At 33.9% G+C, this 22091-nt stretch overlaps 1 protein-coding gene across 5 annotated transcripts in view; it reads left to right on the top strand.

Moving 5' to 3' along the window:
* Positions 1-22091, top strand: part of ARMC8 (armadillo repeat containing 8) — a 90496-nt gene that overhangs the window by 29391 nt on the left and 39014 nt on the right. For all 5 annotated transcript variants that reach the window (XM_016151168.2, XM_016151167.2, XM_016151171.2 and 2 more), the window contains 10 exons: positions 11-82; positions 1441-1583; positions 1692-1789; positions 5332-5424; positions 10162-10242; positions 11912-11987; positions 12083-12173; positions 13777-13837; positions 15853-16053; positions 18839-18934. In XM_016151168.2, coding sequence (XP_016006654.1) covers positions 11-82; positions 1441-1583; positions 1692-1789; positions 5332-5424; positions 10162-10242; positions 11912-11987; positions 12083-12173; positions 13777-13837; positions 15853-16053; positions 18839-18934 — 1012 coding nt within the window. The remainder of the gene's footprint in view (positions 1-10; positions 83-1440; positions 1584-1691; positions 1790-5331; positions 5425-10161; positions 10243-11911; positions 11988-12082; positions 12174-13776; positions 13838-15852; positions 16054-18838; positions 18935-22091) is intronic.

Genomic DNA, 22091 nt, shown 5'->3' with positions numbered 1-22091 from the left:
CTGAATTCAGAGACATGAAAAATGCTGTAATTGGAAACAACAAGCAGAAAGCCAACCTCATTGTTTTAGGAGCTGTTCCAAGGTATGTTTGCTGCCATCGACACCCTTTTCTGCTATTCGTACTAAGTTTCCAATGTATTTCTCATTCTCAACCATAAGATCAATCTTTTTTTCTGTATTGCCTTATTCTATTTTTAAAAACTTCTTAATTAAAAAAAAAATGCTGTGAATTATATGAAGCATCCATTAAAAAAATAATAATAAAGTACCAGAGAATGGAATATGAAGTGAATATATGAATACTTTTTGTAAAGTCAAGATCATTGACCCTACAATAAAAGGATATGTCAGGTAGATAGGCAATATTATTCACCAGCCTGCTTCTTTCTTCCCTATCTCCTCAGAACCCTGGCAGTTTTTGTATGATTAGATACAATTTTTTAGGATTCTCAAAACTTTTTTTGAATTAAAAAAAGAAAAAGACCTGCTTTGTTTTTAATTGTTTTTCTTCTTAAGTAATTTTTAGAATTTGCTGTTTTTTAAGTTAACATAGAAAGTTTGATTTCTTCTGATGACCTAATAAGCTTCCTTTGGCAGACAGTGACATTTGTATGACTTTCTATTTGCCTTTGCTACTCAGAACTAAGTTTTATGTGCAGTTGTTATAAGTTTTGCCTTAAGAATTTTAAAATGCTTTGATTTTTTTCTTTTCTCTTTTTTCTTTTCTGTATTTTAATATGGGATTAATGGTTATGCTCTTTTTGTCATAAGCAACTTCAAATATATACTTGGTAACCACAAAGCACTCAGTAGCCTTCCTTAGAGGAGTAGTGTTCATATTTATATATATAATAAATATGCTTTAGAAAGCGTGATGATTCTACCTTAGAACATAAGGGAGATAGTCATAAGTGGTGGATGATTAGAATTTGGGGAGTAGTTGTTTGGTGGGCTGGGCTAGAGTGGACATGGGAGGATCCCCTCATTCCCCAAATGGGAGAAATGGAGGAAGAAGAGAGCTTCCTTGCTTGAAGAGCTGAACAGGGACTCTGAATATTCCCTCTAGGCTAGACCTTTGTGATCTCTGAACCATAGATCGGGATAGTCTTAAATTTCTAGTCTGAATTTAAGATCTGGCAGCACTTGTCATTGCGAGTGTTCATATCCTGAAGTGGCAGGTAACATTGACTGTGGTGTTGCTGTTTCTACAAGACTACTTCTGGACAACTTTCAGATTTATCGTTCTGATAAACTGAGATTATATGATAGTTCTTTTGCTTAGAATAAAAAATGATAATTTCCTAGCCCCCTGTAAGTTCACCAACTGTATTTTTAGTGTGTGCAATGTATCAGTAGCCTTTTTCTGTCCCATTACTTTTAGCTAATTTACTTTTATTTAAGTTTTTAGTCTCTTCTGTTTATCAAGTTCCTTCTTTTTAGATTGCTGTACTTGCTTCAGCAAGAAACCTCAAGCACAGAACTGAAAACCGAATGTGCAGTAGTGTTGGGAAGTCTTGCTATGGGTACTGAAAACAATGTCAAGTCTCTACTAGATTGCCACATTATCCCTGCCTTACTGCAAGGTATGTGGAGAAGTCATTTTTGTACAAGTAAAAATTAGAATCAGTTTGCAGTGTTTTAATTAAGTAAGGGTTGAAAGAATGAGTTTCAGATCTATTTTATATTAATAGGACTACTGTCCCCAGACCTGAAGTTCATTGAAGCTTGCCTCAGATGCCTGCGCACCATCTTCACCAGTCCTGTCACTCCAGAAGAGTTACTGTACACAGTGAGTTTTAGTTGTTTTTGAACCACCAGTTACATTTCACTAACCGCATGCTTCTAATTAGCATCTCAAAACTCATCATAATGGTAGTATGTTATAGAAAAGTCTCAAAAAGTTCTTGAGTTCTTGCTAATTTGTAAATATTAAATGTTCTAGGCTTTGTAAAGAGGTAAAAGATAGTTCCAGACTTTGAGGAATTTATAAGCTTTTTTTAAAAAAGACACATTTCGATCTCCTGATATATACAAATTAAAGCAGTTTATTTAATTCTAAATGAGTGATAAGGAGCTCTACTCGCTCTAGGTTAAATCCAGCAGAGAAGGCTATATAGAGAAGCTAGAATTTGACCTTGGTCTTGACTAATAGATAAGATTTCGAGAGTAAAGAGACCAGTCTATGAAAGATCTGTGTAATAGAATATACAATACAGCAGACAGAATAGTCTAACACGGAAAGGGCATCAGTGTTAGTTTTGACTGGAGAGGTGAAGCAGAATCAGCTTGCAAGAGGCTTACTCGCCAGGCTAGAATCAGAATACATGTGAGAGGATCCAAAGATCTTTGGAGTCATTCAGTAGTTTTTAAAAACCTCACGGATAATTAGGGGATGTTTTTATCTGTTCATTAAACGAGACTTTCTTAAAGAAAATTGTTCAAGCCAATATTTTTCAAACACGCTTATCCATAATCCAGGGTGAGAAATATATTTTCCATTGCCACTCTGTGTGTATGTGTGTGTGTGTGTGTAAGAGAGAGAGAGAGAGAGAGAGAGAGAGAGAGAGAGAGAGAGAGAGTGAGTGTGGGTGTATGGGTGTGAGAAAGAGAGAGAGAGAGAGAGAGAGAGAGAGAGAGTATCCTCAGGCAGTGTCCACAAAACAAGTCCATAAATGTGATGCTCTCTGTTTCCTATTCTGTGCTTTTTCATTTAAAAAAAAAAATTGCTGGTTGTTATTCTCTGAGCTAACACAAAGAATTAGAATGTCAGATTGGGCACATATGAATCAGAGTTCTTATCCAGAATCACACTTTACAAATATTTCAAGAATAAAATCAATCAAGAGGCATAGACGAAACAAGCAAGAAGAGAGGGCATGTCCTGTGGCTCTATAATCTGTCTTGCACACATCAGACACATCCTCCTCTGGCCGGCAGTGATACTTAAGGTCTGTAAGGGAGGTTTGTGGGTCACCTCGCACAACAGGGAGGGCTGTAAATTATGAAGCATCTTAATGTTATTCCTCAGGGATATGTGTGACATTCTTCAGGGAGCCATGTCTTGTAAACCCAGAAATTGTTTACTACAGTGGATCTCAAACTTGAGCATGCACTAGAATTACTTGGCAGGCTTATTAAACAGAGATTGCTGGACCCTACCTACAGAGTGTCTGATTCACTGAGTCTGAGGTGGGCCTGATAATTTGCATTTTTAACAAGTGCCCGGTTAATTCAGATGCTTTTGGTCTGTGGACTCCTCTGAGAACACTGTTTTACTATAAGCAGCCCTAAACTGGGGGCATCCACCTCAAAGCATTCTGCAGGACTCTCTTCCTATATCAGTCTGTTTTCCTAATGTCCTGTTTTCTTGTCTACAAAGAGATTAAACCAACCACTTATCTTCTTTATCCTAGAAGTTTCTCCCTAACCACCAGACCAGTAATAGAGGGAGAAATTGATCCTGGCTAGCTGTTTAAACTCCTTCCTCCTCACTCTCTAAAATGATTTCATGACATGCTAATGAATCATGGTGCATAATTTGGAAAACTCTGGTATATGCCAACTTAACTTTTTTACATTAGAAAAATTAAGACCCAGGGACATTGAAATACTTTCACAGTAAGAAATGTAAATTTCGAAACATCTCAATTTTATGCCTCCGAGACTGTGGAAAATCTGTGGAAATTGTTGGATGGGATAATGACAAGGAGCAGTGTTTCAGTGTAATTAACTGACATCTGTGAGTTGGATTATTTAGAGGCCAGGTGTCACAGCAACTCAGGCACTAAACTCAAGAGAGCAGTCAAACTGAAGGAGGGCATTATGTCTAATTTGAAATTCTATGTGTCTGATGGGTGAATTGGGGCAAATTGTGTAACTGTCAAAGAATAGTTTACTCAGCTGTAAATTGCAGATATATAACACAGTTGGAAGAAAGAAGGTGCAGAGGTGAAGAAGTGGGATGGGAATACTGAGGATGAGAGAGCAGTGGAAAGGAAGGAGGTGGAAGTAGTTAGGAACCTAATAGAGGCTTTTTCAAGTCTTCCTTTTGATCGCCCATTCTGTCTTAGCTGCTACCCGCTTCCCTGTCTTCTCTCAGTGGAACCATCGTGTGCTCCCCGCCTCCCAGTAAAATGGATGTGTACTCGGCAGTCTCATCTCTCTTTGCTTTCTATGTGTTTAGTACCTGACTTTTTTTGAGGTTTCATTTTTTTTTCATTTTGTTTTTAAACTACTTTTAACAACATAGTGGGTTACTTAAACTACTTTTGACAACATAGAGGGTTATACTAATAAGCAAGGGAAAAAGCTTCTACTTGTAGGGAATCAACAGCCTTCTGTTTTGTTACTTAGCTTTTATATATCTTGGGCATTCTTTTTTCCTTCTAAGGGAAACCCCAAATCTTATTCATCCCAACAGTGATATTCTTTTTTCTTCCTGCCCTCTGTTGTCTTTTGTCAAAGTGTGGTCTGCGGACCAAGCAGCATTGGTTTCATTTGGGAGCTAGTGAGAATGCAGAATCTTAGGTCCTACTCCAAACTTATGGAGTCAGAATCTGTACCTCAAGAATATTCCCTGGGAATCTGCATGTACATTCATACTTGAGAAGCATAACTCTGAGGCTCATGACAGCATTGACTAGGATTCTTGAGCCAAGTCTCCTTTTCATCTGTGATTCAGGTCAAATCTCTTTCAACTTTTAATTCCTTTTGCACTCTGAAAAAAAAGGAGATTCCTGGGGAGCCCTGCGGGAGGTTGGGTAGATTCTTTTCCCTTTTCCTATACCATCATGTATGTTGCTAATTGTCAGCAATAGGTAGAGAGTATGCTATGAGAAGTTGCTCTTGTGAAGATCGAAATTTACTAACTACAGTCATTATGAATGATTGTTACTGGCTACTGACACCATAACATTTCAGAGATAAAAATTGCCAAGTTTTATTTTTACACAATGATTCCTTCTTATAAATTATTTATTGTTATATACCTTACTAGTTACCTCACATTTGGGTATCAGAACAGATTTCCGTCAAGTCTTACTGAAGTGATTTTGTTTTATTGTGGGGATATAGGCTGATTATGGCAAAGAAATTGAGAATTTTCTGTTCTTGTATTTTATTGTTGAATATTAAAGCTCTTCTCTTTGTCCTTTGCTCAGGCAGTTTTGATGGCTGTATTGCTTTTGTTTTCCTGTGTTCCTTAAGCAGATTTGATTTACTATCATTAAGATAAAAGGCTTGCATAATTACCTGCTCATGGATATAGTTTGTTAGATGTACTCACAGTGCCTAAGTTCCTTGTTGCTGTGCTCTCCTTCTTCTCAACTCCAGGATGCCACGGTGATACCACACCTCATGGCGCTGCTTAGCAGGTCCCGCTACACCCAGGAGTACATCTGTCAGATCTTCTCACACTGCTGTAAAGTAAGAATCAGAATAAATATTCTCTGTAATGTAAAATCTTATATGCCCTCAGGTGATGTGCCTTTGTGTATCCTCCCAGAGGTAATCTATATATATATAAGCAGACTTATTTATATATCACCCTCCCCCCTTTTTTGATACAAATGATAGTATATCCTATATACTTCATGCACCTTGCATTTTTCACTCAACATGTTTTGTTTTAAAGGCTGTTCCCTATCAGTACATAAGGAGCTCCTTCTTTTTTTTTGAACAGCCATATTGTATTTTACTGTATAGATGTATAGTAATTTATTTAACCGGTCTTCTATTGTTAGACATGTAGCTTGTTTCCAGTCTTATTACAAAACAGTGTTGCAACAAGTGTACCTTGCATGTAAGATATAAGAAACAGAATTGTTGAATCAATGAGTGTGTGCATTTGTAATTTTACCACAGATCGTCTTGTCTAGAGATTGTACCATATTATAATCTTACCAGTAGTGTATGATCAATACTATTTTCCCCACACCCTCAGTTTCTACATTGTTGGAAATTGTTTTAAGTAATCTCATACAAGGAGAAATTTCTGTTATTAAAAGGTCCTGAATGTAAACTAAGGAGTGCTATAAAGTGCCACTTATTTTGCTTCGTAGTTTACATATTGAGTACTCTTTTGACTATCTGAGATCTTCCTTAATTTTTTTTTCAGGAGAGCATTACTCACCTACTTATAATACAAATACAAAGTGAGGAGCTGGGGAGCTATAGAAAAGAAGGGAAAGAAAAGTGAACACCTACATACTAAACTAGGTAGATACAGACCTATGCTATTTTAGAACAGTTTTAGAAAAATGAAAATTATTTGGTTCCAGAAAAATTATCTATTAATTATAATTTAAATGTTTAAACCCCTTCCCAAATCCTAGCTGATTATCACAGCCTATTCGGTTCCATTTAAGACATTTAGAATTTAAGATTTTTGTCAAAAATCTTTGAAGTTTATCTTCCCAGATCGCTCTGATGCTGTGTAAGCTAACTCACAGGACAAGGGATTTCAAACAATCCTTAATCTTTTGAGGTAGGCAAAGAAAAGCTTTGAAAAGACAATTTTGTTGCAACTCATTTGTTAAAAATGAGCTGAACTAACAGGGTATAGAATCTTCCAAAAAGAAAAGATGTCTTATAGCCAGCCCTGGCAGGTAGAAAAAGGTACTCCAGAACTCTGTCCATCATTAAAGATCTTTACCTGAGTGCTTGAGAACACAGCACTACCAGTTATAACTACAATAATCCCAAAAGGCACTGAAAATTGAACCTGGGTATATATAATTACTACATGTCAAATTATGTTAAATTATGAGAAGTTTTAATAATCTCATTCCTGAAGTTACCCAAATTGCTTTTAGAATTTTTCATTAGAAACTTCTCAACACTTTTAGGTTTCCTCAGTTGATGGGCTTGCTCATCTGAAACTTCTCAATGTTGTTTTAGTTGAAATCATAGATAAAGGAATACTGTTAAGTCACTAGTTCTTTTCCTGAAGAGAACTTAGGTTGAGCAAGAATATACAGGCACCCTCATGCCACAAACAGAACTAATGATGTTATTAGAGAAAATCTTAACTCAGCTTTCTTTTAGCCTGATAATTAGTATTTGCTACTGTAATTAGATGACCAAATTTACGTTTTCTGAGATATAACTAGACCTCAGGAAACATAACATTTATAAACCCAGTGACAGCAGAAGTAACCTAAAATACAATACTAATTTCTCTACTGATACACTAAAAATGTGTTTTTGAAAACAACTTATCTAATGATCTCTGTATTATTAATTATAAAAACCTTTTATTTTCATAAAAAAATTTACAGTTTACATATATGCCCAAGAAAAGATTCATAATAGAATTTTAAGACTCATTCACAAGTTGGTATACACTAGTATCAATATTAATAAATTACCATACTGTGGGGAGAGGAGACAGAAGGAGGAGAGATTGCTATTACTAAAGCGTTATGTTATAATTATATCTTTGACATTCTCTCCCCGGTTTATTGAGGAAAAAAAGAGGCCGGTATAATATTAATTGGTATTCTAACTTATAAAGTCCTGCCACTTAAGAAGTTGCTCAGATTTCTGAGACTTATCTATTGGAGTTAAAGATCATAAGGGCTTATGTGTCTTCTACCCTGTGAATGCTACCTCAGTAACCCCAGGTTCATATAGGTTGACTTGGAGAAATTAATGAGAGACTTGATAAGAATCAAGTGATAGTTCTTCCTCTCTAGTTGGTTTAGCCACTAAATCTTTCCTTGCAATTGTTATTACATAATCCTATTATGACAAAAGAAAAGGAAGAGCTTCTTTTGTAAGAAATACTTGCTGCAAGCTTTGGGGCAAAGAATTTGAGGGATTAAAAAATATATTATCTTGTAAGCAGTGGTGAACAGTACGTTCAGAGTATTGCATTGTGCTTGATCTTTTCACCATCATTTATAAACATAATTCCATTAGTGGAGATATTCAATAAGTGATCTAGCTCTTAGGGAAAAAAAAATGCATGCACATGTATATTCATCGAAGTGATGTATATACTAGTAAAAGACTGAAAATAATCTAAATGTCTAACATAGGGTACTAAAGTATATGACATTCATACAATGGAATAAGGCTAAAAAAGATATGAGAACGCCCTTTATGTACTGATATAAGTGATCTCAGAGATATAGTATTAAGGAAATAAAAGGTTTAGGGCAATTTATATATACATTTATAATATATATATATATATATATATATATATATATATATATAGTACTTTATATATGTAGAATTCTACCATTTGTGTTAAAATAGGTGGAAATAATATACCCGTATATTTGTATCTGTATGAAATGTCATGAAGAATGTAAAATCTATTACGTTGCCTCAAAGAAGGGGAACAGATTGGCTGAATACAGAGGTAGAAGAACAATGAGGTGCAAGGGGCAGAGGCAGCATCCTGCCTACTTAGCTATTCTGTTAAGCACTGCCAGTATTAATTTGAGATGTTAAAATTATACGGAAGGGGAAAAAATCTTAGTATGCTGACCTGTTAGCTAAGGCTAATTGAGGCTTATCTTCACTATTTAGTCTAGTTACCTACTTATTACTAAGTAGGAGAAAATAGGAGACCCTCCTTTTCTTGGCTCCCCCATTAAAGTCTCCACTGTTTTTGTAATGAATCAGCCACAGACTCCTATGTTTCAAATGAGACAATTCAAGTAAAGCCTTTAGAGCAGTGCCCAGCACATAGCAAGTGCCCAATAAGTAGTACCTATAATGTAATTGCAGATATATGAATGAGGATGAGGTAGGAAGACAGAGAGCACACTTACAGCCTGTGCCTTGAGAATGGCAGTATTTTAAGTTATTGTAAAAGCAAGTTTGCACTATTCTAGATGAATATGTAATGGTAAATAATCAAGCAAGTGTACTATGGGAATTTATCTTCATACCTAGGGATCTGCACAGAGATGCAGCTTTCAAGTTCAACAAAACATTGTTTATAATAGTGAGACATTCAAAACTACCTAAAATATGTAATGGGGGGGGGGGGTTCCTGAGTAAACTGGAGTCTTATACAGTGATTAAAAATAAGAAATTAGGAGTTAGAAAATATATAGGAATTAAGAGAGAAATTGCTGAAGTTTTTTTTTAAGGACCCTTTTAATAGTATATAAAATGTTCAGGAGGTTTGTTTACTGATAAAATAGAATATGAATGAATGCTAATCTCTTCATTTCAAATGATGAATATTTTGGTTCAAGAAATAATGAGTACCCCTAAGATAGTTGATTCTTGGCTAAACAGTGGATTGGAGAAATTTGAGAGCTTTTTCTAGGCTAGTAACTGTTTTTCAGTGGTAAACACAGACAAGTAGCCTACCTTTTAGTGCTACATTTTTTTTTCTTTTCTCACTAATGATAAGCATGATATACCATCCTTGTCCTGGCTTCAGTTGACTTTGCATTATTTCAAGGGGTGGGTGGGACATAAAATGAATGACTAAGAACTGTGACATATTGAAAGACTTGCATTAACCTTTAGCTTCTGCCACTTTAAAGATCTTCAGGAAATTGATTAGTAGAAAACAGTTAATGAAAAATAAAATACCTGAATTTTTCTGTTTCTTCACCTTTCTATTCTAAGAAGTGATAATTTTAAGAAGAGAAATGAGATATAAATAGAAACCAAAAACACGTTATTCATATCTTAGTTATGGGGTGTTGTGTTTCCCACCATCTCAGTGTTCCCTAATGTGTTGAGATTGGTTAGTCTCTGCTCCAGTTCCTCTTGCAATTATTTAGTTTTAGAGATCTCCCGACTAGTTTATCAGTCTTAAGTTGTAAGAATGACTACCACTGTCTTCTGTGGTGAGGTTTTGCATGTGAAATATAGAAGTCATAGTAGTTCTGTTGCTGTGATGATATCTATTTAAAAATTGCGATGGACTTGTACCAGGATAATGTCTGTGCCCTCTTCCTTATTTTGGTGAGGAAAGAAAGCAATAATTCTATAGAACTGGGGTGAGGTGAGATACGGCAGCCCCTTGTAGGACTAAAACCAATGTTTACCCTACTTTTTAGGGGATGGGTTTATGCAAGAGAAGAATTCTACATTGTATTGAGTGTGGTTTTGTACATTTAAGTAAATGTTTTATTGGAATAAATTATTACCTTTCTTAATGTATTACCATATTCTCTTTTCCTACAGGGTCCAGATCATCAAACAATTTTATTTAACCATGGTGCAGTTCAGAATATTGCTCACCTACTAACCTCAGTATCTTACAAAGTAAGATGTTAAAAATTATGACCAGATTTTTATACTTTATTTTTGATTTCTAAACTCTTGCTCTAGAAAGAGCCCCACATAATTTATTGCTTCTCTGATAGATATCGTGATCAAGAGTAGTATTTTATCAGTAAAATGTTAATGGGGCATTGTCTTATCTATAGAATTCTCCTTTTTAAAAAAATAAAAAATAAAAAGCTACCCTTGCTTTTCCATTTTTTTCAGAATATGGTTGTGACATGAGTTGTTATTAATTTTCATCTGTGATCATTAATAGTCTCTTATTAAGTGTTGATCCCAAAGCCAATGCCTTGAAGTATATAGGAACAGTAGCTTGCAGATTTCATATTTGAGACTTTTATTTAGCCACAGTGACTTAAACTTACAGCATATACCCACAAATACATCAACATTTAAATTGTGTTCTGTTTTGTATTTTGAATTAAAAAGTCAAGGATTTGAAGATTTGTTAATTAAATTTTCTTTACTATCTAATAGGTAAGTGGCATATGATACATTATCAGGAATGTAGCTAATACTTTGGACATTTCATTGTTCAACTAGCAAATTGTAGCAAATACCGAGACATTTTCCTTATTGTGTCACATTAGAGCTGGGTATGCCAGGAGTTTCCTGTAGAGAAGAGACACTGTCATTTTTGTCTTCCATTTGCTTGCACTGATCGTAGTCTTCTCTTTTGGTCCTTAGCTTTATTGCAGCCTGCTAATATGTATGTTTTCCCTACCTCAGACATCCAAAGTTCACTCTTGGTGAAGAGCTCACAAGGATAGGAGCAGTGTCCAAGTGAGGGACAGGGCTTCTTCACACCTCAGCTATCTATCCTGCCAATCTCAGGTTCCACATAAGAACATCAAATATGGACTAAGGCTTGGAAATGAGAATTAGATCATCTGGTGAAAACTGAACAGAAAGAATGAAAAATAACAGCTGTCATAGGAGCTACTGCAAATTATAAAATATGTTGGATGTGGTCAAGAGTTTGGGCCCTTGGTATCATCCCAGACCAGTTATCTGATTTTAAGGAATGATAGCGCAATTTATAGGTGTTTGGTGTTTTAAAAGTTAAGTTAAATTAGTCTAGTCCTTATTAAATTTTTATTGTAACTTCGTTTCCTCTCTTCCCCCTCCTTATCCCATATACAACTATAAGAGTACTCTTTTTATTTTATTTTATTTTATTATTTTATTTTATTTATTTTTATTTTATTATTTTATATTTTATTTTATTTTCCATCAGGTCACTGTTTTGTAGTTTGGGAAGAAGAAATGTCCCACTTGAAAGGCAATTAGTAGTTAATTGCTATTAAGTTCCCTCTGCCTTACCAACATTGTATTTTGTACATTGTTTTTTTTTAATTTGATTAGAGATTTATATCGTTCTGTTTTAGTTACTACTTCTTCACTGTTTCTTTTGTTACATCAAAATTAATTTTTTATAATTTTAACTTACTGCACTCTTCACACACACAGGTCTTATTTTTATTCCTTGAGTCCTTCCTTTAGTACTTTAAGCAAATTTAAATAGTTATTTCTTCAGAAGAATTTACATTCTGAGATGTTAAAATTCATATTTTCGATTCTGAGATGTTAAAATTCATATTTTCAAAATTAAAATAATGCTTTGTTTGTTTGTTCATTTATTTTACAGGTTCGAATGCAAGCACTGAAATGCTTCTCAGTTTTAGCCTTTGAAAACCCCCAGGTATCAATGACCCTCGTAAATGGTAGGCTGGAACTTTCAGTGGCACCTACATGATTTAATTTATAAACTTTGTAGATTTAAAGAATTCCTTAATTTTCTTGTTTGTTTTATTTCTAGTTTTGGTTGATGGAGAATTGTTACCACAAATTTTTGTGAAGATGTTACAGAGGGATAAGCCTATTGAGATGCAGCTCACATCAGCAAAATGGTAAAAGTCAAGACAATGTGGGAAGAAAGACAGTGCTTTATCACTATCTTAGAATATTTTTGGAAAGCCTAATTAGCTTACTTCCAATTCCCACCTTGTTTTGGGATTTTGAAATTAGAAAATTGTGGAGTTATCTCACATTTTTTAAATGGATGTGAGTTTTTACTCATTTTACTCAGTAGTTAGTAGCAAATAGAACAGGAACTCTCATAACATCTAAGACTATCTACAGAAAATTATTTTATTATTTACATTCCTTTCTCCTTGTATTTCAGTTGAAATAATACAGAATTAAGTCAGATTTAACCAACATATATTATGCTAAGTATTAACCCAGGAAAATATAGATACAGAAATATGGAGTGATAACCAAGGCATGATTTCAGAGAATGTAGCTTTCTCATCTTTAGGAAAAACAAAACAAAGAATCCTTTTAGAGATATGACAGTTTATAAGATACTTATATAAAGTTCTTATTATTAGCACAATTTCCGGCTCATATAAGCCTTCGATACACGTTACTTCTGTAATTATCAGCACATTAACAGATACATTGCGTGACAGATGTGTAATAGGTTTCTATGTGAAATGAATTTAGTTTCAATATTTAAGAAGCTGTGGCTCTCTAATATTTGGCTAGAATGGAGAATTTTAGTGAATTACTCATATACCATGAATTGTTTATTTTTATTTGTATTATTTTTAATTTTTCTTTGTTTGCTTTTTGTTTTCAAAACTGAGTATTTGCTTCTTTGTAAGTAAGGTAATCTTCTCATGGAACTAATTTTAAAAAGTAATGTGGTAAGCCTTGAGATAATGATAACAACTGCAAAGAGTTCAACCCTCTATAATATAAGTAAATAATTTTACTGATTTTTTAGCTTCCCTTAGAAGCCAGAACGTGAGGTATTTTAGGTTTTTTTTCACCCAGCATACTAAAGGAATCTAATTCAAAAAGGAAATTAATTAATGAAAGTTTCTGAAGTTTTAATGTTCATTACCTGCTTAGGAAGTACAAAGTAATTTTATTCTTATTCAAAGCCAGATATAATTATGAAGGTAAATTGTTTTTCAGTAGCACTAAATCATTGCTAATTCTCAAAACCACTACTAGAAACCTCTGAATAATTTCTTATGAATACCTATAAGTGTTAGAATTTAAATGCTTCTGCGACACTTCTGCTGCTATTGAACTTTGACTATCCCAGCTTCTTTTAAACTTAAGATAGTTTGTTAATTTTATATTTTACTTTTAGTGTTTTTTTACTTTTTATTATGAAAAATTTTAAACATAAAAAGGTGTAGAGAAAAGTACTCCAATATGCCCAGCACCTAGCTTCAAAATTTACCCATCTATTAAGGCAATTTATTTTTAAAACAATTTTGTATTTTTTTTTAAGTCTCTGGCTTACTGGGTGTATATATCAGTTGTCTTTTGACTATTAAATTAGCAGAACTTCAGATAAGGGAATATCAAAACCTCCCTTAGGATAAATGAGAGTAGTTTTTTTTTTTTTTTCATGAAATATTAAAGGTAAATAATTTTCCTTTTAAAGCTTTAAAACACAAACAAAAACTTATACTTTTTGCCATCTTATTCCAGTTTAACTTACATGTGTAGAGCTGGAGCAATTCGGACAGATGACAACTGTATTGTATTAAAGGTGAGCTAATTAATTCTCCCTAAAAGCATGTGAAAATTATCCAGTCATATAAGTATTAAATATCAATATTGATATTCCAATTTTTTTTACACATTTATCACTACGATATGTGTAGTGATAATACTAGAATGCTGTGCTTTTCTTTTCAGTGGGGAGCCATGTAGTTTTTAAAAACTGGTTTTAGATGTGTTTTGAAAGCCAAAGTGAAGTAACTCTTTTCTTATCATACCTTTTCATTTTTATGGTGATTAGGAGGATATAGAAATGGTAAAAATATGTAAACTTTAGGTGAAATAGAATTATATTTTAATCCTTGATATTCATTAAGTTTGTAACAGTTCTATAGGCAAGTAGTTTACTAGCTCTGCAGATAAAGACTTTCTATCACCCTCATGGCAGATAATCAAAAGGCATAATGAGAAACAATAAATAAATGGCAGGTGAAAGCAATCATCATCGTTGTGGTATGTCCAAATCAACTAGAACTCAGAAAAACCCACATAAGAGACTATCCCTAAAAATCCTAAGACCTAGATTCTGTTTTTATCACTCCCACTGCTGATTGGCTTGGTAACCCTAGGCATACCCCTTATTTTTTTAGTTCTTCAAACTCCTAGTTATAAAAATAGAGGCAATAGTTTCTGCTCATCTATTCCACAGGGTTATGATGAGAAATAACAATACATTAAATACATTAAACATCTTATTTGCTATAAAGAACAAAGCAAGTATAAATAAATTGATCATGTGTCATTATCAGTATTCAAAATGAACCCAAGATTAAAAGAACACTAATGTTTGCTTTAGTCTTTAGTGAAGCAAGTCAGTTAATTTAATGAGATCTGGGGACCCCGTAACTAAACAATACTGCATAGCATGCTAAGGGTTTCCATGAAGCAAGTGACCTTGGTTTATTTACTTAACTCTTTACCCCTCCTTTTCTTCCTTATTGGTAAACTAAGTTAAGAGTATCTTCTTCATGTAGTAGTTGTGAGTATTATATTCAATAATCCATTCATTTACGGTTTTAATAAATGTTAGTAACTGTTAAAAGGAAAATAAGAATAAGGCTTTCATCTTGGAAGCCTGCAGTTATATATGGTAAAGCCCTAATGAGCCTGTAATCAATAGTGAACTATAAAGTGCTAAATTCTGTGGTAAAGATATAATAGGAACTTAGATAGAACACAGTTGATAGTGGTAGTTGAGGACATTTTCCTATAATTGTAAAATTTCAGTTTCTACTTCCATATTATCCTTTAAAGTAGATTCACCAGCTTTAGAAATAGTAAAAAGATAGGATATTTTTATTGAGAATCTAATGTAGATAACTTACCAAGACCAGTGCCAAGAATTTTGAAAAGGACCTCTGAAGTAAAATTGGACTAGTAGATATCAGTCTTTCCAGGGAATTCTTTGGGAAATCTAGGAACTGTAACTAATGCATTTCACTCGCATTATAGGAAAACTGATGGAATCTGAGTAATGGTAAGATCACTGAATTTTTAAAGGTGTATTTTTTGTGTGTGTGACGGTAGATATTAATCCCCAAACAAAAAATAAAAGTCATCCCAGCCATGTTACTCACTAAGGAAAAAAAGCATACTTTTTATAAGGCAAAATTGTTCCTGACTAAACTTCTGAATGTCTTTTAGGTAAATAAATATATAGATGGGGCAGGAGTGTCAGACATGATTTATTAGGGATTCTTAAATAGCTTGTAAAGTTGTACAATAAATCTTTAGTCTTATCTGTCACAAAAGCCTAACGGGAGTTTATATTAATGTGCTTTGATTATATGATTAGAGTTTAGCGTGTTGGTATAAATGATTACTATGCACTAAATTTTAGTTTTACATTCCAAAAAACCCTTTTATTCTCTGAAAGTCTTTATTGAAAATTTGTTCACAAACATGATACCCATTTAAAACTGTTGAGTTGATTCAGTCACTGTATGCTCTCCATCAAGCTTTTGCCTTTATTAAAAAGGAAATAATTAATTTACTACCTTCCAGACATTGCCTTGTTTGGTTCGAATGTGCAGTAAGGAGAGATTACTAGAGGAGAGAGTTGAAGGAGCTGAGACACTCGCCTATCTGATTGAACCAGATGTTGAGCTACAGAGAATTGCTAGCATTACTGATCACCTCATTGCCATGCTCGCTGATTATTTCAAGTATCCCAGCTCAGTGAGTGCCATCACTGATATTAAAAGGGTATGTTTTTTCTTCCTTTTCAGCAGCTCAAGAAAGGGATTTTTTAAAAAATTTACTTACTGTTCGCAGGTTTGAACCAATTGATAATTACAATTACAGTTCAAAACCCTTTTAAACAAAGGAATCTTTCACCTTTGGTAACATAGATGATGTTGCTCTATGAGTTTTTGAATCCAATTTGTTTTATATTTATTGTCAGGAATTTTTATTCAGATAATCAGGAAAGAAGAAAATTGCATCCATAATTCCCAACTAAAACTCAAAAATAGTGGGGACTGGTTTCTAAGCTGGTTGTTGATGTTATATCAATATTATCTAATCCTATTCAATTTCTCAGAATCATCTCTGTTGCTATATTCTCATTCTTTAGCTGAAGGGTGATCTTTTGTTACAGGTGAGTGAGTAGCTTTATTTGACTCTCCACCACTGTCTTTCTCTTTTGTTACCTTTTTTTTCTAACTTTTGCCCTCTTTCCTTTTTGCAGTTTCATACTGTGCTTTGGATTTGCTAGTGACAGCTAAAGCACCATTTAACCTCTAGATTGAGACCATCAAGGTCTCAATTGTGTTAACTTTTTCTCAAAATATAACTTCCTTAGAGTGGGTAGATATTCCTTTGACTTTGTTTTTCTTGCACTGTTTGTCATAGCTATTTCTCTAAGCATCAGAGATAAATAATTATTCTGTTAGGGAAAGTTTATTTAAGGAGGTCATAGTAGAGAGAGCATTGCCACCTAATTAGTAACCAGTACTGTTTCATGAATGTGGCTCTATTTTTGATACCAGTGGTCCCGATGGTAAATTTTTAAAAACTGTTCTCTTGACCTCTCCCATGCCCCTGAGTTCCAAAAAACATCATCCACTTCTGGCATTTAACATTGAAAATAAATTATTTAGGATATGTCTTTCTCTGTCTTAGGAAGGGCCTAAAATAACTTCACTGATATTTGTATTTGTAATGTGTACTGTACAGTCCTCTACATATTTGTTATGTGCCTGCTCTTCCTCCATTAGGGCCATTTTTTCAGTAGAGGTGATGTGCTATATTGAACCAGGTACCTTGTCTGTTTTCCCTCTGGCTACTTGCTCACACTGACAGAGTGTCTCACTGATACAAACATATATGAGCAAGTCTTAACTGTGGCCCCATGAGTACCCTTAGTGGACCATCCCAGCAATGCAAATAGGACACTTTGATTGACATGAGAGTGAAAGAACATCATTAGAAGAATTTCTTGCCTGTGCATGTATAAATCATTTAACTAGTATGTAAAAGATTGTCCCTTTTATTTCAACTTTATTTTCATCACAGTAAAGCTAGAATAATAATAATTTTTTAAAATGATCTCCTAGTGCCAAACTTAAATATTAGTTTGTTTTGTCATCTTTATTTTTGATGATGGATTATCCATTTGTTTCTGACCATAAAAATATAGATACTTGACCCATAGAGAGAAATTCTTACATGGTAATAAATATGTGATTTTCATGGTAGATTAGTCCAAGTCAGTATTCTAATATACTAGAAAGTATTTAAAAACTTAAGAATAAATATTTTAGAACTTGCACATCAAAATGAGTGTTCCTCATTATATTTTAGGAAGATTCCTCCCATAATCCATCAGTGCCTGCTTTGATCAAAATATTTTTGGAACTACTTTTAAGAATGGCCTTCAGAACCACCCCAGATGAGTTTTAGGTTTTGTTGTTGCTTTTGTTACACTAAATGATGTTACCTAGCTGGATTTCCCCATCTTCACACACCACAATCCATGACAGAATTTTAACTTAAAGCTCTCTTAGTTCATAAAGATATATTATTGTCAGGGTTTGTAATTAATAGACCACTTAATTCTTCAGGAAGTTTCAAAAAAGGGTCTCAGAGTGATTTGAACAATACCTACATCATTTCATAAGGGTGAACCTTTCCAAGGCAACTCATTTAGAAAAAATGGTAATCATTTGGATGAAGAAGTTATCTCTCTTAGTTATAAAATTATTTACATTATCGATATGCCTCATATGTTTACTGGTTTGTAGTCTTTGAAAGTGTCCTGAGAAGACATTTCTATTTTATTGTTATGGTAGTTTGATGATATATCAAGTATATGGGAAATTAGTAAATTAGAAAGCTAGTTATGCATATGGAAAGGTAGCATTAATTGTCTTATATCAGTAAGTCATTTTAATAAATTTATCCAAAAAAATTTAAAAAACCTGAACATAAATCTCAGATAACTTGTAATAGTAATGATTATCATGATATATCGTTCATTAAGGATTTTCACAGTATTCCCTGTTTCTGAAAACTTTTTAAATGCTGAAGTTAAGCTAGCACTACTCTTAATGTTTAGGAAAACCTGCTAAAGACATTATTGCAGCAGCTGTATTCTGAGGCTAGCCAGGCCAGAGTGTGCCTTGTTTTTGAGAAGAGCATTTCAAAGAGCTGGTGCAAGCCAGCATCAGTGCCACTAAACCTGCCATCTAAGAACATTGAATTTTTAGGGGTCAAAGATTCACAAAGGATTTTCATATACCAGTGTCAAATGTGGTGATGTTCACTTTTAGACAGAAGCAGACTGTGTGTGTTCCAGGCCATGCTGACATAAACACAGCCAGGTCTCAGTCATACGTGAGCAGAACCTAAAAATAAGCAGAAATTCATTGGGAGCACTAATATTTTAATAGTTGTTAAACAGTTTTTTCTTTAACCCTACTTGATTAGTTTTATTGAAAAATTTAATTTGCGGACTAAGTTGGAACATATCTTTTTTCCCCTCCTATAGCTTGATCATGACTTAAAACATGCTCATGAACTCCGCCAGGCTGCATTCAAGCTCTATGCCTCTCTTGGAGCAAATGATGAAGACATCCGGAAGAAGGTGAGTCTGGGAGAGGGGCGTCCCCCAGTCCTGACAGCCAGCAGGCAGGGAGTGACGTCAACCTGAAAGTCGTGGTGAAGAGCACTAACAGTGACTGTTTGAATATAATAAAGCAGAGTGACTAAAGGCATAATTGAAGAATGAATGGGACCCGGATTTGGGGGTTGTTTGTTTGTTTTTAGAATATAGAGTGGCATGGCCGTGCTGGAATGACAAATAACTGGTGTGCTTTTTTGTGTCATTAATATGAATTATTGTGTTGCACATTTTTGCATGTGTTCTGCTAAAAATCAATTCTAGCACTGTGACGCTTCTGACACCTTGAAAGACCTAACACTAGAATTGTAAATGTTATTTATGGAAATACTTTCCAATGCCATTGAGAAATTTAAATCTCTATTGTAAATTGTTCTTTGATATGTGGCTTAGTTATGTTTTGATTTTTTTGCTACTGTGCAAGTTTGATGTGAATAAAATCTTTGTGGAATGATGATTTTATGTTTAGTGAGTGGTCATCTGAATTTCTAGGTCCCAAAAAATGTATCACTGGTATAGCACCTTATGTTATTATAGCCTAGTCCAACACTGAACTCATGTTCTTTATGAGAATACTTTTAAACAGGAAGTAAAGTATAGTGGTAAGCTCTGACCTGGCTTCCTTCTCAAACCAAAAGACTGGAGCTTACCACTCAAAAATATACATAATCTAATAAATTTTACACAAGACTTTTTAGGAATCATCAGTAAAGTAATCCCATATGTTCTTTCTTGATGAACCATAGCAGAAAGACCAAATTGGGTATTACTTACTGAACATGACTATTCACTAAATCTCTCTCCATCTGTATTGGTATTTTAAGGAGACCTATGTGAGAGAAATCACAAAGTATTGAGAATTTACCATGATTCAAAGAAGTACTTTAGGCTTGTAGATCGAGAAGTATGGATAATTAAAGTTTATTGAAATAAATTGAAAAGGAACCATTCTTGAAGAAAATTGAAATAATAGCAATAAGATTAGATATGTGAGTAACTTTAATTTAAAATCAGTGCAAAGAACACAACTAAGCTGAATGTTTTCCATGTACCTCAGTTTAGTACAGTTAACAAGATGTTTTTGACTCGAAGTGTTTTTAATAAATATCTATGAAAATCCTTCTTGACACCTCTAAGCTTTCATCTGTAAACTGTTACTTAAAGGCAAACATACTAGTTATATATATTCCTTATGTCTACACATGATTTTTGGATGTTGACTCTGATATGATTCATTCAGTGTAGGTACATGGTGTATTGCAAGGGAAGAGGCTTTTATGGCAACCCATATAGATAAAACGTTTTTTAAACATTGACATGGACTGTATAACTTAAATACATAATGATTTGTTTTTAGATGGTTATTAGGGCCTGTTAGAGGAGAAGTATTTTACGTATTCTTTTAGCTCAAGAAGGCCATGCCATGGACTGAAAGGGAGATAGATAGATGGACCATAAGTGGGGAAAATAGGATGTCCATTTGTACTTCTTTGTACTTTTTTGTTAATAAACTATTGTTTTGGAATTAATGACTTAATTTGTGATATCATGTTCTAGAAATACTTGCAACGTAACAGTCTCATGATCAGTAATCTATTAAAATTTGTGTTTATAATGTGTATCATTTCCTGGTCAGACTAAATCCTGATAATTTTTGTAGAAAGATGACAAATAAAGAATAAGTTATAATTATTATAGTTCTTTTGTGTGGTGAAGCAAAGATACTGTGACATTCTTATGTAATGGGGATTATACACAGTTTTTTAGGAAGATTTAATTTCTGGGAAATTAAGTGTTTGAATAATTTACAGTTTATAGCAACTACTGAAGAGAAATTGTAAAATGGAAAATATAAGTAATTTTGTGATAAAATCTACATGAAAATGGTTCTTAGGAGTGGAAAATTCTTATTTTCAGTGTATAAAAAATGATAAATGATAACCCTTTTTATTTGAATGCATTTATTTCTATTCTACTTTTTGTTGAAATAATTATTTGGATAGAATTTTATTTACTTTTTCTATGAATATTTATTTACCTTTTACATTTATACCCTATGAACTTTGATTATATTTTTGTGTGTGCAGATTCTTGAAGTACAGTGTTTATTATTGTTTTATTTTTTAATGAAATATTCATGCTTGCCAAGATGGAATTTCAGTTTACTGAGTTAATGAAGGGAGAACCCTTGAAAGAAATTTCCAGGAGTATAGACCTATCTCCCCATTTTCTCCCCCCACAAAACCCCAGAGCAACAAAAATACTTTTGGTTTGTTTCAGGATAAAAGTATGTACTGTTCAGTTGATCTACCTTTTAAGTTGAAAATGAGAATGTAACAATAAATACAGAAAGTAACATATCCCATTTCCTTGTTATGGTCAGTTAAGGAAATGAGGCAGAATGAAGAAAACTAGAACAAAGAGGTAGAGACAATGAGAAGTACACACGGCTGTAAAGGAGAAAGATAGAGAGGCCTTCTCTGTTCATAGAATTCTATATTATTGCTTCTGAAGACTTCTAACGGCCCACTATGATTCCATTTCTTAATACCTTCTCTGGGCCAGACAAAGTTAAGCTGAAGACCAAATGTGATATATAGGTCAGAGATATGCCACTCCTGCTCTGGAGCAATGTCAGTGTATTCCCATTTAAAGGAACCAACTGTATAACAGTCCCTGGAACCTAGTAAACACTTAGTAAATATTTGTTGAATAAACATAGAAATGAAAATATAGAAATCATGCAGAGTAACATTTATTTCAGTATGCCTCGATCTTTCTTTAGCCTTCTGTTCAGAGCAAAGTCTATATCCTAATTCCCAGCTTTGCATCCTTTATCATTCTGTGGCATACTTACCAATTTTGTGATTTCCTGTGGTGTCCTGTCAGAGAGTGAAGGAGAGTGGAAAGTTCTTCAGGTGAGAGTGGAAAATATTACCATTGGCTGTAACATGAAGAAAGAGAAGAAGCCCAAGAAAAGATGAAGGACCACTGAGCTTGATATTGATCACAATTGTGGCCTGGCCATATTAAACTTAGAATAATTCGAGGATTCTGGTTAGGGAAAGCAAAGACAGAGACGGGAATTGAGTGCCCAGTGGAAGAAGGGTCCAAAACATAT

Source organism: Rousettus aegyptiacus, unplaced genomic scaffold (assembly GCF_014176215.1).
Source record: "Rousettus aegyptiacus isolate mRouAeg1 unplaced genomic scaffold, mRouAeg1.p scaffold_m13_p_4, whole genome shotgun sequence".
NCBI classification, from domain to species: domain Eukaryota; kingdom Metazoa; phylum Chordata; class Mammalia; order Chiroptera; family Pteropodidae; genus Rousettus; species Rousettus aegyptiacus.
Note: the sequence above shows the minus strand (reverse complement) of the source record. Positions and strands in the feature narration are given on the sequence as shown.